The sequence below is a fragment of the Balaenoptera ricei genome, chromosome 3 (assembly GCF_028023285.1).
Source record: "Balaenoptera ricei isolate mBalRic1 chromosome 3, mBalRic1.hap2, whole genome shotgun sequence".
In the NCBI taxonomy this organism is placed as follows: Eukaryota; Metazoa; Chordata; class Mammalia; order Artiodactyla; family Balaenopteridae; genus Balaenoptera; species Balaenoptera ricei.
In genome coordinates, this window is record NC_082641.1 from 35006071 (window position 1) to 35025173 (window position 19103).

Below are 19103 nucleotides of genomic sequence, written 5' to 3' on the forward strand. Positions count from 1 at the left end.
GGTGTTTCCATGTCTTGGCTATTGTAAATAGTGCTACTATGAACATGTATGTATCTTTTCCAATTAGAGTTTTCGCAAAAGATCTAGATTCTGATTTGATACCAGCACTGGCTCACACCACCACCTGAACAAATTATTTAGCCTTTTTGACCTTTGATTTTCTAAATTGCAAATTGGGAATAACATCTGTTGAACAAATGAAGCCTCTAATAAATATATGTTGAAAAAAATGGATCTTACAATGAAAGCATCTTGTAAACGATGATTATTCTAATGCTGGTTTTCCATAATGTCCTTGATATTCTTTCTCCTTAGGCATATGTAGCCCAAGGAAGCAGCTTTCCCTTTTACTGAATAGAATGATAGACCAGCTCTACTAATGCGCTGACCTATTTGGGGGCGTAGTCTAGGGGGCGGAGCCAGAAAGCTGTCCATCATGAAGATTGATGTCACCTGTAGCTGTCTTTGAACCATTCTGAGTCTCAGTCCCTCAGTGTGGTGTTTCTTGGCTCCCCAAAGCTGCTAGGATGACTGGTGCTGCAGGGGAACAACTTCCCAGAGCCCAGCCCCACACCAGCTGGGTCAGTGCACTGACAGGGTAAATCGGCAGCACAAGTGTTGTTTGGGGAGTTGCTGTGAGCTGGGATGTGTCCCCACTGAAAGGAAGAAATAGTCTATTGTGCTTGTGAAGCAGAAAGAGATAGGACCCAGGGAAGTCTGCCCTGAACAAAATCTGTGGTCCATCCCCAGGCCCAACTTCTGACCACTCTAGTCAAGGTTCCAGGGCACCATGTTATGCGGTGCACAGCGCAGTCTGACAGCTGGTTCGCCCTCCCACGTGGTTCCCTGCAGCCTGATGCTCCCTGGCCCCCCTGATCTTCCTGCCCATTTTCTGTCCTTACCCCTCCCTCCCTGAAGTACGGAGGGCAGAATTCTGCCTGCAAGCCGGGAGACCTAATTATGATTCCACCTTTGCTGCCAGTTAGCTCTGTGACCTTGGGCGACATTTTAGCAGTCCTCTGGCCTCAGTTTCCTTACTAAATGGAAAACAGTGACGTGAGCAATAGGCACAAGGCAAGGAGGATTGAGTCAGGTCACCTCTAAGTTCCCTTCCTTTTTATTATTCAACAGCAGTGCTTCCCTAGGGGAACCCTGCCAGCGTGCTATCTTGAGGCAAAGCCATACACTTCAGATCTGCTCTTTCATAGCCTTCCGCACCCCACCTCCAGTATACTTTACCTTCCCAATGCCTAGACCTGACTTTGCCCTCCAAGATGACAAATAATGCATTATATGCACCCACTGCTAAGAAAGGTGAATTTCACTTAATTTGCAGGAGTAAGCATGGGACTTGGAGTCAGACCCAAATAACAATCCTGCCTTTGCTAAACTGATCTGGGACTTTTGAGCAAGGTACTAGACATTTCTCAGGCTCCATTTTCCATCTCTAATGGATGTAATCCCTACTTTGCAAGGCTGCAGGGAGGATTAAATGGATACAATTCATGTCAAGCACTTAGCACAGTGCCTGGCACAGAAAGTGGGCTCAACAAATGTAGTTGCCTCCCTTTCCCCAGTTGGATAAAAGTGGTGCTTATTAAAAACCAACCACATCCTTCTTCCTTACCCTCAAGGAAATGACTGTGATCATGAGAATAAATGGGCAGGGCAGTTAGCATAGTATTAAACAGATAGAGAGCACTTAATAAATCATCATTACTATTACCATTATCATCATCATCATGATATAAATTGTTGACTTGTATAAACATTTTCTAAATTAATTCGGCATCAATTTACTTACAAAGATGCACTGCTCCTTAAATATTCTGACAGGTGGTCTAGCTGAATTTTTTTTAACTAAAAAAAACCTATAATTTAATAAACTTCCGCAAATTAGGGAAGGACTTGACTCAAGTTACACACCTTCTTTTTAAGAACGTGTGAATTCCGTGGGGGTGAAGTGCAAAAGCTGGTGTTTGAAAAATAAATTAAAAATAGGTCTTTAAGAAATTAAAATCTGTGTCTTTTGGCATTGCTAAAATGTAGAGAACTCATCTGCAGTATTTGGAACCTGTGGCCAGATTGAAAGTCACGGTACCTAAATCCAGGCTGGATTTAGTTCCCTGAAAGCCACCCACATCTTCAAACACTGTTTTCTAAATTCATGTGCTCAGAGTTTTGTTAACCCAAATATAGACATAATGAAAAATTATAGAGAAACTAGTCAAATCCAGGATTGTAGGATTTTAGAACTGGAAAGGATCTTGGAGATAATTGAATTCAAACTCCAAATTTTGCGAATGAAAATATACTAAAGGCCCAGAGAAGTCTTAACATTGCCTAGTGACTTCTCCTTTGGTGGCAAAGGACTTTCTCAGTGAGCAGCTTTGGTACACAGCAAAAGGAATGTGACAGTAAAAGTCTTTTTTGTGGGCTTTATCACTTGGTGAGAAGAGAAAAGAAATATATTTTGGGGGAGTCAAGTGTTTTTTCACTACCTGTATCAGGAGTAATAAGTTACCTTTGCAAGGCATTATCCAAGGATTGACAATGACCTTTCCCTATAGGCCTCACCACGAAAGCTGAAATATGTCCAAACCAAACCAAACCAAACCTCTGGATTTCACATTAACACCATACACAGCATACATGTTTTGTAATTGGTTTAAAAAGAGGCTTTCTAGTACTGAGACAAACTCCATTGAGAATGCTTACAGCACAAATATCATGGCCAGGTTCAGATATATTTGCAAGTCATTTGCATAATCCTAGAGAGAAAATAGTTGACTCTACCTATAGGGTCTTCATTTCTACTTTTTAAATTCTTTTCCCACTCTCTCTTTTCACTGGTAAAACTCTACTATTCCAGATATATAAGCCAGAGGCAAGTGAAAGGTTCTGAATTAGAGTAGATGGCTGAGGACATTTTGTCAAAATTAATTCCATGGGCTGTTAATAAGTGTTATCTGAAAAAAAAAATCAAGTGCTTGGAAAACATTGTATTAGTTAAAATTAAATAGGATTCTTCACTTAAATACTTGTTAGTGCCTTTTATATGCTAATGTGCATTGTGAATCTTTTGGGAGAGTTGTGTGGATAGATATTATCATTTTCAACACTCTCCTAACTTACCTGATCTTTATTCTACAAATCCTACTTTGGTAATGCTGTACTAAAGCATAAGTAAACAAAAAGCAGTTCAACGTATAACTTGCAAAGTCCTATTGCATGAAATTCCATAAGAGAGAAAAATGAAAGTCATTTATTCCTTGAGTAGATTTTCCTTCTTGACTTCCCAAAGGCTAGTCCCTACACAGGTATGGAGTCAGGATATGGTTCTTGGCCAAATGCAAAGTAGGCAAATTGTATAGAAAAGTATTTTCCTAAGCATAGAACTATACAACAGAAGGTAAAGCTGGAAGGGAAGACTCCTTTCATGTCCAATATGTAAATGTTAGAAGTAAAGCTTTTTAAATGAAAGGTGTAGCAAGAATGAACAGAATTAGAGTCAACCATTCCCCAGGCCCCTCCTGTCCCCTCCCCACCTCTACTGGGGCTTCCTCAAAATCTGGAGGCTCTATGGGGTAGGTCTGAAAACAACACATTCTCATGTGTATATAACTCCCTCATTTTTTAAGTATGTAAGGTAAGTTGTTATTTATGAGATCAATTAATTTTTATAGAAAGTGGTTCTATTAAAGAAAAAGTCTTCTTGTTCTGATGAATACATTGATGGGACTAACTGAATGTAGGCTTAGGGCCAGGGAGAGAGGTGAATAGTTTGGTGCAATAATCTAGAGGAGAGTGTAGCGTCTCCACCGCAATATGGGGTTGGGGGAAGAAAACAGATGAGAAAAGGACAGGAAGGGGGTAGAGGAGAGGATTCAGTCAGAGGACTAGAGTCTAGGGTGAAAAGTGGTACAGATGTCATCAGAAGATATTCCAGGTCAGGAGATTTGTAATTCCAGATGAGTCTAAAATTCAACTTTAAGTCATCTACATTATTATGATTATAAAACCTCCCTTTTATGCTCAGATCTTCAGTAAAGTCTAAATAAACCACTATATAGAAATTGAGCAAGAAGCAAGTTTCATGTCTCAGGTTACAGAGGGTGGGACATGGATAGGCCACATGGAACAATCAATCCATAAAATTATGTAATCCAGAAGCAACAAGGGCTCGTTCCATAAGGATGTAAGAAATCTAGACATCAGCAGAAATCTTAGGGAAGGCTTTACACTTGCATAGAGTGTACAGTGAGGATCCCCAGTAAGGGTTGGGGATCTTACTTGAATTGAAAGAACAGGGAGATCCCAGCAAATACCTGAATAACAGAAGGAAGTTATAATTTTGCATGGAGGAATACTTCCTCTTCAAGGACCTGTGGCTTTCATTGCCAAAAAATGCAGTATCCCCCCAACGAGTTAACCTATATTCCTAATGATCAACTGGGTCTACTTGGATGCCTTTCTAGCGCTTTAAATTTAGCATAATCCTGATTGTATCTTCCCCCTGTCCTCCCCAAGTCCCTGTATCTTTGTTTCTTGCTTCTGTGAATGCATCCATCACTCATTCTACTTCTCAAGAAGAAACTTTATTCTCCCCTCTTTTCTTTCATTCACACCACATAGCTAAATAGTCATCCAACTTTTGCTGTCGCATACTGTCCCCTTCTACATTTTCTCACTTCCTCAGTTTAGCTTGCATATCCTTGCTAAAACAGTTTCAAGCACCTCTTAACTGCTTACTTTCTTCACTCCATCTACCCTCCATGCTTCACCAATTATCTACCCAAAATGCAGATCTGGTCAAGTCACTCCACCACTAAATATCATTTTCTAGCTCCCCATTGCTCATAGGATGCTCCCTGTAGCCTGGCTTTTAGCCACCCTCAGTGCCAGTTCCTAAGCTCTGGCCAGTGCCGGCTACAACCCCAGAGCCCTCCTCCACCTCACCTGTGATGACATTTTTTTCTCTTTTATATGTTATGATTTATTATATTTAATATGGTAAAATTTAGGTTCATTATAATTTAATCTCTCATCACTTTAGGTTGTACAATTCATTAACTATATCCTCTAGACTGTGCAAGAAGGATTTTAGCCTTCTTGCAAATGTATTCCTGCCCCACTACAAATTTCATCTGCCATCCTCCACCATATAGCAATTTCACCTCTAAAGGCCACCCACGGTATTTTCACCTCTGAATCTTTTCTCCTCATTTTCTTGTCTTTCCCTACAAGACCTTGTGCAAAACATTCATTCTCTTCCTCTTTACCATAATCCAAAATTATCAATTAAAGTTAAAAATAAAAGGTGTGATAGGAATTGTGTTTGTTCTTCAGTGTTTGCCTTGTTTAATACTTTAACTCAAAAGAATAAATAACATGTACAATGCTACATGTTGTATCAGGGGAATGAGTTACAAAGATCTTTGGTGATTGCTAATTACACCTCACAGGTGACCACTACCCTACATGTATGTCTGGGCTTGACCAATGGAATGCCTACTCTCTGGAGATTGATTCTTGCTAACAATGTAGTGTAAAGGCATAGAATACAGCTTGAGAAAAATGGTGCTTGAGTCTTTGTTTCATCATTCATTGTCCAAGTGGCTTTAGGCAAAACATTTCACTTCTCTGAACTTTAATTTTTACCTGTTATACAGTATCTACTTCCCAGGATTGTTATGCAGATCAAATGGAATCCAGTATGTGAAAATACTCTGAAAACAGTAGACAAAGGGCTTTGTAATCTGTAAAATGCTATGCAAATGTGAAAAGGAGTGCTATGAAAAGATAACTGGACATGGGGTCAAAATGCATGGTGCAGGAATTCCCTGGCAGTCCAGTGGTTAGGACTCCATCTGTGCTTCCACTGCAGGGGGCCCAGGTTCGACCCCTGGTTGGGGAACTAAGATCCCGCAAGCTGCATGGTGTGGTAAAAACAAAACAAAACCAAAAACAAACAAATAAACAAACAAAAACCATGGTGCTGTGGGTTGACCTGTGTCCTACAAAATGACATATTGAAGTCCTAATCCCCAGTACCTGTAAGTGTGACCTTATTTGGAAATAGGGCATTTGCAGATGTAATTAAATTAAGATGAGATCACTAGGGTGGGCCCTAATCCAATATGACTAGTGTCCTTATAAGAAGAGAAGACAGAGAAACAGGGAAGAATGCCATGTAAAGGTGGGTGCAGAGACTGGAGTGATGCATCTGTAAGCTAAGAACCACAATGGATGCCAACCATCACCAGAAGTTAACGCAGAGGCATGGAAAAGATTCTCCCTCAAAGCCCTCAGAAGGAGCCAGTCCTGCTGACACCTTGATTTCAGACTTCTAGCCTCTGGAACTGAGGGATGGTCCATTTCTTTTGTTTTAAGCTACCCAGCGTGTGATACTTTGTTGTGGCAGCCCTAGGAAACTAACTCACATGGGTGTGAATTAGCTCCATCACTTATTAGCTATTTGAATTTGGGTTTAATTACTTAAAAATTTCCCCTGATAACTTAAGGACACTTACCTTTCAGTGATCGTTTCTCTGAGACCACTGGCCACCCCTTTGACCACGGTGCTAGCTTTGGGGGTCAGCACCACCTGAGATATAAAAAATGATCCCTTCTTCCTTCTCTCAGTGATGGATGCCTGAAGAAACTGGATCAGTTTTTCCGGGTCTGTGGTGTTGGCCCAGGGTGCTGGCATCATCTGCCCAGGCCAGAGAAAGGGTACTTCCAGAGCCACTGGACTGTGGTAGAAGACCAGCACTTGGTAGTCCTTCTCCCACAGGTACTTTAGACTCACTTCCTGGGCAAAAATCGCTGGGCACATTTTATTTCCATAGATGTCTTTCAGCATTTGGACGAGTTTTTCATGGTGATACTTCTGCATCCCATAAAAGTGGTTGAAGTCCAAGAATACTACCTCCTTATGGTGATCTGTGAGGAATGCATTGATCTCCTCAAGGCCTTCATTGACTTTGGCACTGAACAAACCATGAGCAAAGTAGAGTTCATTGTCGGGGTCTCTGGGCTTGGTGGAAATTCGAAGATCAAAATAACGGATCCCAGCTCCTAGCTGACCAGTAAAGTTCATGGTTTGAGTGGCTAGCCATTTCCGCATCAGCTTTTTGGCCACAGTTCCAAACACAGAGACAAAATTCTGGACAGTTTCTGGCTGTTCAGGCCCCACTGGAGAGGCTTCGTCAATGTAGAAGCTGAAGGAATCATGAGATCCTAGAAGAATAACAAGGCACAATGTGGTTACGTTTCAGTCCTTTATCCTTCCCACCTTCTTTCCCTCTTGCCATGTCCATATCTCTCCCTCAAATGAGCCAAAGGAAATATGAAGGAAAATTTACCTAGTACATTCGAATGTCTTAGAAGGGTCTTTTTTTATAACCTAGTATAGTACACGGAGGACTTCAACTGACCAAATGGTTTGTAAAATGATAAGAAAAAAATCCCAACTAATCAATTTTTTAAAATTCAAAAGATCATCTTCTACTTCTGTAAACCAAGAATTTAATATATTCATTAGGATTGGTTTTCCATATAGGTGGCATAAGTGACCATTCATAAAGTAGAATTTATAGGAACTCACAAGTTCCCAAATACTTTGTCTACAATCTTGCCCTTTCCCTCTATTTTGGGTTGATTGTAAGCCTAGAGGGCTTGTTTCAATGAATAAAGAAGACCTTTTCACAGGTAGATGATCAGTGTTACTTCCTGCACATTGGAAAGCACAAGAGGTCATGGGAATAAAGGAGGGGAGAAATAAGGCAAGAGGACGGTACAATTGCTGATATTTTATCATCATTCTTGACCGTTCATTTGGGCAATTGTGAATGTAGATGAAGTCAGGTACTTTTTCCATATTGAATAAACAATTATTTTTTTCTTGCAAGTTAACACAACTGACAGTATTTAAAAATTAACTAGTAGACTATTTTCTTCACAGATATTTCCTCTCTACAGTGAATGCTCTCTTTGGAGTTGCTTCCAAATTTAGAAGAATTTCTTCCTAGGGAAAACCTATTTAATTATTTATTTTTGGCAGTTACAAATATCAAACCTCCAGAAATGTAGCAATGAACATGTGTATGATTTGCCTGTAAGTACAGAGTGCCATTTAAAATATGATTGGACCCAATAAAGGAAAATTATTTCATTTTAATTTTAGAGACACAGATGTAGAGAACAAACGTATGGACACCAAGGGGGGAAAGTGGCGGGGGGTGGTGGTTGTGTGATGAATTGGGAGATTGGGATTGACATATATACACTAATATGTATAAAATGGATAACTAATAAGAACCTGCTGTATAAAAAAATAAATAAAATAAAATTCAAAAATTAAAAGAAATATTCAGAAACATTACAGAGAATCTTCACCTAAAAGTTCTTTTAAATAATTTTTAAAGGTTAATGTAGATTACCAGATCAAAATAAAGTTCTTCTGACTTTGAAAAAAAAAAAAAGCCTCCTTTATGTCTTGGTAAAATTAAATTAATATATTCTGGATTTTTCACACATTAGAAAAGACAGATGTCATTATTCCCCATCAGTTACTCAGGCTTCCTTACACCTTGTTGCTCACTCTTGATTTACATCCATTGAGGTACCGCTTTTTCTAGATTTTTCACTCTTCCAACCCAAGATGTGTACTTGTGCACACGCGCTCACACACACACACACACACACACACACACACACACCTGTAAGTTTATTATCATCACCTCAGGGCCTTTAACTGTTAAGCTATTTGAAGCAAATTTTTTTAGTGATGCAATATTTATCTTTGTCTATATTCCATATCTATGTCAATCTATATCTCTGTGCCTGTATGTATATCTATTTATCTATGTCTAGCAGTAAACAGCCTACAGTAATCACAAGAGTATGGATTTTAGACACCATGGTGGGTTGTTAGAAAAAATAGTTTGAAAAATACTTTGATACCTTGCAAATCATAACCTTTTAAGACTTGGAACAGATAATTCCTCAGAATTATTGGAATTTTTCAAACAATGAAAGGTAACCCCAAAATATAGAAATGCCACATATAATTTCATCCAGAACTTTCTGATCTATTTATCTTTAGTAGATGGTATGGGAAGAAAATGTCAGCACTTTCTGGATAAGGAAAACTGTCAGTTTGGATCTGGCATTGGCAAATTTTAATAGGGATTTAAATTGCTGCATGTTGATTTATTAGTTGCTGTTCAGTGAATGGCTAATATAAATGAAGAAACTAAACTGTACTATGGTTTAATATACAGTAAGATTATGTTTTAAGAAAGAAATAAAAAAGTGAGCTTAAGAAGAGTTATAATGAAATGATCTAGGATTGGATTAAAATAAGTATAAATAAATAAATAAACCCTCAAAATAAGGGTTAATTTATAAAATTTTAAATTAATTTACAGGCACATGAAGAAAAGGTGGATGAAAGTAATTAGTTACTTCTGTAATCTAATAGAAGACATAATTGGAAGCACGCAGAAAGGGAATTAAATATGACTAGATTTCTTCTTTCAGAAATGAGTTGCTCCTTGTTTTTGACATGTTACTAGAAATATTAATTTGCTATTAAGGCCAAAATAAGGTAATATTAAAAATAAAAATTAAAAACAGATAACAGGCAGAAGGAGAAACCACTGATACCCCCACCAGTATTTGTTCTAAGCTAGATGACTCTGATGTGCAGAATTATTCACCAGATACAAATATTATTTGAAGAGGAGAATTAAATTATCAATCAACATAAAACACTATCTATGCATTTTGGGAGAAAATACATAATCTAACATCGGCCAAGAAAGAATATTTTCAAGACTTTTAATTTCATTTGGAATAGTAGTTCCTCCCCAATTTCAAAATTTCCTCTAAACCATGAAGTTTTCTATTTGTTTGAACTTAAAACAAAAATACAGCAATACTACTTTATGACTTTCAATAACAGAGAAAGCCTCTGGTCCAGCCCTGTGTCTTTAAAATCAGAGAGCCTGCCCATGAGCAAAACAGTGCTAAACACTATTTCTTTGTTCTAAATCCACAACCTGTGTGCCTTATCTGGTCTAATATTTTGCTTCTACACTGGTTCAGTATTCCTGTCCTCTTGTCTGCTTGTCCTCTTATTCTTTTTTTATCTACCACCCAAACTCGTACCTTGGACATGATACTTAAAGTTGCTCCTTTGATTCTGAACTTAGCCTTTCAATTTTGGGTTTGATTTGTCCTCTCTACTCAGACAAGAGCTGGCCACTCCCATAATGAACCCAGGCCAGTCAAGTTCCTTTGCTCTGGCTCTGAATAAGTGAATGGAATGGAAGAGGTTATTTTCTTTCATTCCTTAGAAACAGGCACTTTTATTAGTTTCTCCTCAGTCGGCTACATCATTCCCTCATTCAGACAATAGGCATACTTCTAAGACAGACCTTAACATTCCCTGCCATCCTGACATTTACATCTCTCTATTGATTGTGGGCCCAATCTAGTGACTTTTTTCTAATAAATTAAATAACACAAACATGATGGGATACCACTTCTGAGATTATGCTGCAAAAGACTGTGACCTCCATCATGCTACTCTCTCTCTTGCTGGTTTTGATGAAGCAAACTGCTGTGTTGCGGAGGTCCATGTGACAAAGACCTGGGAATGGCCTCCAGCCAGCAGCAAGTTAGGAACAGAGCCCCTCAGTCCAACAGCCCTCAAAGATCTGAATCCTTCAATAGCCACTGAGTAACCTTGGAAGTACATCCTGCCCCAGTGGGATCTCGACTGTAGCCTTGTGAGAGATCTTGAAGCAGAGGATTCAGTTAATATTTGCCTAGACTCCTGACCCACAGAAACTGTGTGTTGTTTTAAGTGACTAAGTTTGGGGATAATTTGTTACATAGTAATAGTTAACTAATGAAAGCTATAACAATCCTTTGGAGTTAATGAGGGCATTTGAGGTCTACAAACCCAACTGCCTAATATAAGAATTTGAAATGTTAATGAAGAGAAATTAAATTTAACATGTTCATACGCATCTCTCTATGCTTGTAAACTATGTATCAGCTAACAGAAAGAGTGAAAGAAATCAAGTTGGTTTAAAAAGTTTTCTTGAATAGAGGAGTTACTCCATTCTGCATTCTGGTATGGATGATCTTAGATGTCATCTAGTCTAATCAGCTAGAATGCAGCATCCATTTTATTAACTCAACAGTGTAAGGGATCTGTGTGATCATCTCATTTTTATGGTCTCTTGTAGTACTGAACTTAACATCTCATCCTATCATTTGCTGTGGTAGGAAGACTTCTAGGATGGCCCCCCAAACTTCCATCCCCTGTTATGGATGTCCTATATAGTCCCCTCCACTTGAACATGGTAAATATGAGGGATATCATTCTCATGATTATGTTCCAGTATATGGAAGAGGTTTTTTTTTTTTTTTTTCAGATGTAATTAAGGTCCCTAATCAGTTGGCTTTGAGTTAACCAAAGAGAGATTATCCTGAGTGGACCTAACCTAAGCAGGTAAGCCCATCAAACAGAGACAACAAGCAGCAGCAGATGTTCTATTGTCCTTAAGAAACAAAATGCAATGTGGTAGAGAGGACTGTGTGGCAGTTGAAGCAATTAATAGCTCACCAAAGTGATATGAAAATTACTTTGAGCTGAATATATCTGAACAATCAGCAGCCACAGAAAGAAACATTATCTAAATTTAAATAGAGCTTCTGAAAATATAGTTACCATTGACTTCCCTCCCAGGGAGTTACTTGATTGGGGAAAATCAAAACAAACAAACAAACAAAAAACAGAAAGTGACACTTAGCACCAGAAGTGTGAATTCAGCTGCTTGTTAGAATTAAAAAAAAAAAAAAAATAGAACCTTCCATACTCTCCCATTGAAGCCCTATCTACCCTTCTTTTGTTAAGTTTTGTATATAAGCCTTTTCTTTTTGGTTATTCCAGTGAGTTACTAGTCTCTGAGTGCTTCTGCATGTACACTGTGCATGCATAAATAAACATTGTCTTTTCTCCTGTTAATCTATCTATTGTTGATTAATTTGCAGACCACCAATCACTGGACCCAAGTTGGAAGAGGAAAAGATTTCCTTCTTATAAAGTGAAGAGTTGGCAGCTTCTAGGAGCTGAGGGCCACAGTCTTACAACTCAAAGAACTAGATTCTGCCAACAATCAGCAAGCTTGCAAGAGGATCCTTAGCCTCAAATGAAACTACAGCCTTGGCTAATACTTTGATTTCAGACTGATGCAGCCTGGTCTTCATATTAAATTAGGCAATGCAGTACTTTGAAAACAGCATTGAATGTGTTGGAAGACTAGGCTCGAATTCAAGCTCAGTTACTAACTCGAATTTTAACACTGGAGAGTCATCAGATTGTTAACTCTTCTGGTTTTGGATTTTCCAATTTGTTCCATTAAGATACTCTCCACACCTACTTCATATGATTCTTACCAGGAAGAAACGAACCCATGTTCATGAAGCTTCCACAAAACAACTATAAAACTTAAATTACAATTATTTTCATATGGTGATATAGCTAGTCGCAAAACATCTATTCACTTGTGGCTAAGAAAAACATTACCTAGACAAACACACGTTGGGACATCTGTGCAAGCAAGAATGGAAATGATTTAAGTTGCAGGATTTAGATTTATGTAAATATTTTTTGAAAATAACATTCTTATCCATCACTTGTCTAAGATTTAGCAAATGTAGGACAATCAACATTACCACATTGCTTGTTGCTTTGAACAGCAGCTAAATATTTACATTCTGCCATGTTAAGAAAATTGATCTGTTATGTATATTAAGTACTACCTCTCTTCCATTCAATATCTTTCCAGTATTATTTATTAAAGCTCTTTGAGATGGAGTTCTGGTTGGTCTCTCAGTTTGGCCACAGTTCCATTTCAAATTCTGCAAAATTATGGGTTTAATAAACATCAAAGAAAATGCATCAAGTTCATTTCATCTGTGAACCTTCAGAACAAGAAGGCCCAGGAGGCTAAGGTTTGACATGCTCATGAGTGTGCAATTCTGGTCTCTATATCCTGATCTTAGAATTCAGGCTCTGACTCCATCAGTATAAGAATTGCTCCTCTCCTGGTCTCTGCAGGGCACTAAGCTTGCTTGCAAAAGTTTACGCATGGCACTCTGTATTTCTCTTTCCTTGCCTGTTTTATTCCTGTTTCATTTAGCACAGCGCCAAGGTTTTTAAGATTCCTGCTTTCTGGGAACAGGTTTCCTGTGTATTTGATATCTTGGTACCTTTTGTGATTATAAGGCCAACACCACAGGAGTAGGGAAGCAAACGTACCTGCAATCTGTGAACCGAAAGAAGACTGCTGGATGAAGGGGTGAAAGAGTGTATTTAGCTTTTGACGCCCTTTTCTAAGGTAGAAGATAAGCAGGTGGTAGTATCTCCACTTTCCATGGGAAGAGACAGAGTTCTGGAGTGAAGTTTACCCATTGGTCTTCCCTTCATGAAAGTCTCAGTCCTAGTCTTCTTTTGCAACTTACATGTATTCCCTTCTCTGTGGCAAAGCCTTTGTTCACTCATGGTGGTCTTCCTTTCCCCTGAATTCACAGTTCGTCTAGTCTGCAGCTCCTTCTCATCAACCAGTAACAGTTATTAGATGTTGTAACTAATGCTCATTATGGTCATTGAATTTTTATTCAGTCTTTATATCTTGCTCTCCACCTGCAATCCCCCAACGTACATATTGATTTTAATCTAGATTGTAAGCTTCCCCAAAAGAAAAAACTATGCCTTATAATCTCCTGTGCCCACTACTGTATCCAGCTTTATAAATATAAAAACATTTGGTTCAAGTCAATGGGTCAAAAATTGTTCACATGGGATATGCTATAAAAGTAAAATCACTACTTCTACTAATAACCACTTTTACAGATCAGGCCATTATTGACCCCCTTTTTCTATACTATTTCCTTTTAGATTTCTCAGAAAATTAGTCTACACAGCCTGGCTCTCTCTCCCTAACTTTGGTTCCATCTTTAACTGCTGTAATCAGACTATCATGATTGTAACTCATATAAAACCTCTGTGAAATATCCTCAGTGACTACTAAAGAAACTCACCAGCCTTCTGTGATCTCATTCCTAAATCCTAGCTCAGAGCTTAGCAGGCATTTAAGTTAACATTGTTGAATAAAGGAATGAGTGAATCCTGCTCAGCCTTGCTGGAACATTTGATACTGCTGTACTTCCTTCTTGAAATATTTTCCTCCTTTGGCTTTTTAGCCATGACTCTTTCCTAGTTTTTCTACTTTCTTGTAACTGTCCTTTCTCAGTCTCCTTTGCTGCCTCTTGCTGCTCTTCCAACTCCTAAATGAGAGTGTTATCCAAAGTTCTATTCAAGACTTCAACTTGCTCCATGCTTCTTCCTAGGGTGATCTCATTCAATTCTTTGGCCTCATGCCTTGTAATAGATGCATAATAAATTGATACCATCCAATCTGACCTACATTACAGATTCCCTGTCTGCCTATCAGGTAACTAAATTTCATTGCTCCATGGGAAACTTAAACTTAAAATGTTTTAGATGAAACATAGTATCTTCCCCTTCAAACCTGCTCCTTTATATGTGTCTCTATCATACTTATCTCATATTCCTTCCATCTCATCCTTGGATTCATCTTGAATTCTTACCTGCCCCTCAAACCTCACATTCAGTCAGCCTTAAAGTCCCATTGTACTGACCTCCAAATCCTCTCTCAGATATGGCCTCTTCTTTTCCATTCCATTGCCAATGGCCTGGTTTCCGGTTGGGACCACTGACATAGCTTTTAGGTAATGTTCCCTTTATCCTAGCTACTATCATTTAACCTTCCTGTTCAGGCATTATCCTGCCTCAGCCTCTAGAATGGATTTAATCTTAGAAAAAAAGCTATAGAATTGATTCCAGACAATAGAGTGGCATGTCTCATCAAATTCCTCTTGCTTTCTGTCTCACTTTCATTAACAGGAATCTTGTCTTGGTAACTTATCCAGTATTCAAGTCTTCTAAGGAAATTATTTTCTCTTATGACCCCCTCCCACCCTTAGGATACTGAAATTTCACCACTAAATGTTAGGCTGGTAAGTAGAACTTAGTTATGTGTTGAGTCTCTCTGCCTGTTGGTGTTCCTTCAATATCATTGACTCCAGAGTACTAATTAGTCAGCTCCATTCCCTGTTACCTTGTACTAAAATCCCTAAACACAACTCTGTGTGGACTCTGGCCTTGAGAGGGTACAAACCTGATTGATGGCATATAAGACTCTGACCTCAGCACATGATCATCTCTGCAGGTAGATCTGTACTGCCCCATTCCTGGTAGTACTTAATAAACAAAACCTACTATTGGTTTCTGACTGTAATAGAGTAGGGAAAATACACAGGTTATGAAAAAGTATTAATTCTCAAATCACTTTTACTTGATTTGGAAGTCAGTCAATTCTCTCCAATTGTAACTACACAATGCTCAATCTGACAGAAAAAAATGTCAAAATTAATTATTTGGTTATTATTTGACAACCTACAATTAATCTCATTAATTTTTTTTCCCCATTGATTAAAGTGATCGGTTATTTGGATTTTTCAGAGACAAAGTCCAAACCTTGAGGAATAAGGATCACTCCTTATTCCTGTCATGTAATCTTGCTTCAGTCCTCCAGCACACGATCAGGGCTTTGTGGACAATACAAGCGATTTTGTGTCATCAGAGATAATGCACAATATGTAACACAAACCAAAACACTTCTAAAACTGAACAGATAATTAAAAACTACATGCTTGTAATTTAATATTTGTACTTCACTTGACATAAATGTATAGGAAATACAATTTTTAATATTAAATTAAACCCGACACATCTTGTAGAACACTGAGATTAATCCTTTTGTAAGGAAAAATCAAAATGATCATGCTGTGTTTTCTCCTTGGATAAATCTGTATCTTTCATATTGTGTAAAGCCTCACTCAGCACGACTCAGAGACAGTAAGCTGAAGTAAAGGAGGTTGGTTTCTTTACTTTTAAGTCTTTTGATCCAGGATCCCAGATGCTAAATTTGAGAAGCCTTATTACATTAATGCCTCCCAGTAGAGAAGCTCAATATTCATCACAATTTCTTTAAACTTGCTGGGTTGTTTCTTTAAACCAATAGATGAGCTGATAGTGAATAGTTTAGAGCAGCAGAGTTTCAGTCAAGGGGCAGAAAAGAAAGCCTGCTCCAACTGCCACCCTTGGTGAAACTTATTAAACCTCTTTTTCATATAGATTTCCTTTTAAGGACTATCAATAGGGCTGTCTGAAAAATAATTAAAAGACACCCCAAGGAATAAAGAATCCCTAAATTACTGCTAACTTCCCGTAAACCAGCTCAGCTATACATTCTCCCTCTCCACTACAGCATCTGCCTACACCATTCTCAGCCGAGAGTCAAATGGAATCATTCCCTGAGGTTCTGCTGTGTACAGGAGCTGCTAAGCCAGGGATAACAGTATCCCAAACTTCTAAATCTGCCAACACAGCATTGGTGAGGGCAGCTTCCTAAATGGGAAGGTCCTGAGACCAGGAAGAATCTATATATGAAATATAAAGATTTAAGAGGAAAATCAATAGAGCAGCAATACTGTTAGGTAATCAGAAAGACCAACAGACCCATCTGTTTCCCAAGAGAAGTGGTACTTAACCAGGGTTGATTTTGATCCAGGAAATATTTGACAACACCTGGAGATGTTTTGTGTTGTTATAAGTGAAGGGGGCAGTGCTACTGGCATTGAGTGGGTAGAGGGCCAGAGATGCAGCTGACCGTCCTGCAATGCACTGGACAGCTTCCACAACAAAGAATCAACCAGCTCAAAATGTCTGTACAGTAGTCCCCCTCATCTGCAGGGGATATGTTCCAAGACACACAGTGGATGCCTGAAACCATGAATAGTACCAAATCCTATATATACTATGTTTTTTCCTATACGGACATACATATGATAAAGTTTAACTTATAAATTAGGCACAGTAAGAGACTATCTGAATTGCCAGCATCACTACTCTTGTACTTTCGGGCCATTATTAAGTAAAATAAGTGTTACTTGAACACAAGCACTGAGATACCATGGCAGTCTATCTGATAACCAAGATGGCTAAGTGACCAATGGGCGGGATATGCTGCTCAAAGGGATGATTCACTGCCAAGGTGGGACAGAGCGGTCAGCATGAGATTTCATCACACTACTTAAACACTGAGCAACTTAAAACTTATGAATTGTTCATTTCTGGAATTTTCCATGTAATATTTTTGGGCCAGAGATGACCTGGATAACGGAAACCTCAAAAAGCAGAACATCGAATAAGGGGGGACTACTGTACTAACAAGGTTGAGAAAGCTTGGTCTAGTTGAAACTGTACAGGCAGATAAACTAATTTCCAGAAGTAGAAACCAAACATGGAATTGTCTCCCTCTACCCACACACACATTTTCCCACAGTAAAACTCATCTCTCACATGCTTCTCATTGTGCCATTTTACTTTGAAGATATTCTGAATACTTACAGCAACTAAAACTATCACACATGAAGCACTGCTTTTTTTTTTTAACATCTTTATTGGAGTATAATTACAATCTTGTGTTAGTTTCTGCTGTATGATAAAGTGAATCAGCTATATGCATACATATATCCCTATATCCCCTCCCTCTTGTGTCTCCCTATCCACCCCTCTAGGTGGTCACAAAGCACGGAGCTGATCTCCCTGTGCTATGCAGCTGCTTCCCACTAGCTATCTATTTTACATTTGGTAGTGTATATATGTCCATGCCACTCTCTCACTTCTTCCAAGCTTGCCCTTCCCCCTCCCCATGCCCTCAAGTTCATTCTCTACATTTGTGTCTTTATTCCTATCCTGTCACAAGGTTCTTCAGAACCAGTTTTTTTTTTTTAGATTCCATATATATGTGTTAGCATATGGTATTTGTTTTTCTCTTTCTGACTTACTTTACTCTGTATGACAGACTCTAGGTCCATCCACCTCACTACAAATAACTCAATTTCATTTCTTTTTATGGCTGAGTAATATTCCATTGTATATATGTGCCACATCTTCTTTATCTATTCATCTGTCGATGGACACTTAGGTTGCTTCCATGTCCTGGCTATTGTAAATAGAACTGCAATGAACATTGTGGTTATGACACTTTTTGAATTATGGTTTTCTCAGGGTATATGCACAGTAGTGGGATTGCTGGGTCATATGGTAGTTCTATTTTTAGTTTTTTAAGGAACTTTCATACTGTTCTCCATAGTGGCTGTATCAATCTACATTCCCACCAACAGTGCAAGAGGGTTCCACCCTCTCCAGCATTTATTGTTTGTGGATTCTTTGATGATGGCCATTCTGACTGGTGTGAGGTCATACCTCATTGTAGTTTTGATTTGCATTTCTCCAATGATTAGTGATGTTGAGCATCCTTTCATGTGTTTGTTGGCAATCTGTATATCTTCTTTGGAGAAATGTCTCCTTAGGTCTTCTGCCCATTTTGGGATTGGGTTGTTTGTCTTTTTGATATTGAGCTGCATGAACTGCTTGTATATTTTGGAGATTAATCCTTTGTCAGTTGCTTCACTTGCAAATATTTTCTCCCATTCTGATGGTTGTCTTTTCATCTTGTTTATGGTTTCTTTGCTGTGCAAAAGCTTTTAAGTTTCATTAAGTCCCATTTTTTTATTTTTGTTTTTATTTCCATTTCTCTAGGAGGTGGGTCAAAAAGGATCTTGCTGTGATTTATGTCATACAGTGTTCTGCCTAGGTTTTCCTCTAAGAATTTGATGGTGTCTGGCCTTACATTTAGGTCTTTAATCCATTTTGAGTTTATTTTTGTGTATGGTGTTAGGGAGGGTTCTAATTTCATTCTTTTACATGTAGCTATCCAGTTTTCCCAGCACCACTTATTGAAGAGGCTGTCTTTTATCCATTGTATATTATTGCCTCCTTTATCAAAGATAAGGTGACCATATGTACGTGGGTCTATCTCTGGGCTTTCTATCCTGTTCCACTGACCTATATTTCTGTTTTTGTGCCA

At 38.5% G+C, this 19103-nt stretch overlaps 1 protein-coding gene across 1 annotated transcript in view; it reads right to left on the reverse strand.

Moving 5' to 3' along the window:
• Nucleotides 1-19103, reverse strand: part of PLCXD3 (phosphatidylinositol specific phospholipase C X domain containing 3) — a 163025-nt gene that overhangs the window by 51888 nt on the left and 92034 nt on the right. Inside the window, exon 2 of the mRNA XM_059919259.1 lies at nucleotides 6534-7242. Coding sequence (XP_059775242.1) covers nucleotides 6534-7242 — 709 coding nt within the window. The remainder of the gene's footprint in view (nucleotides 1-6533; nucleotides 7243-19103) is intronic.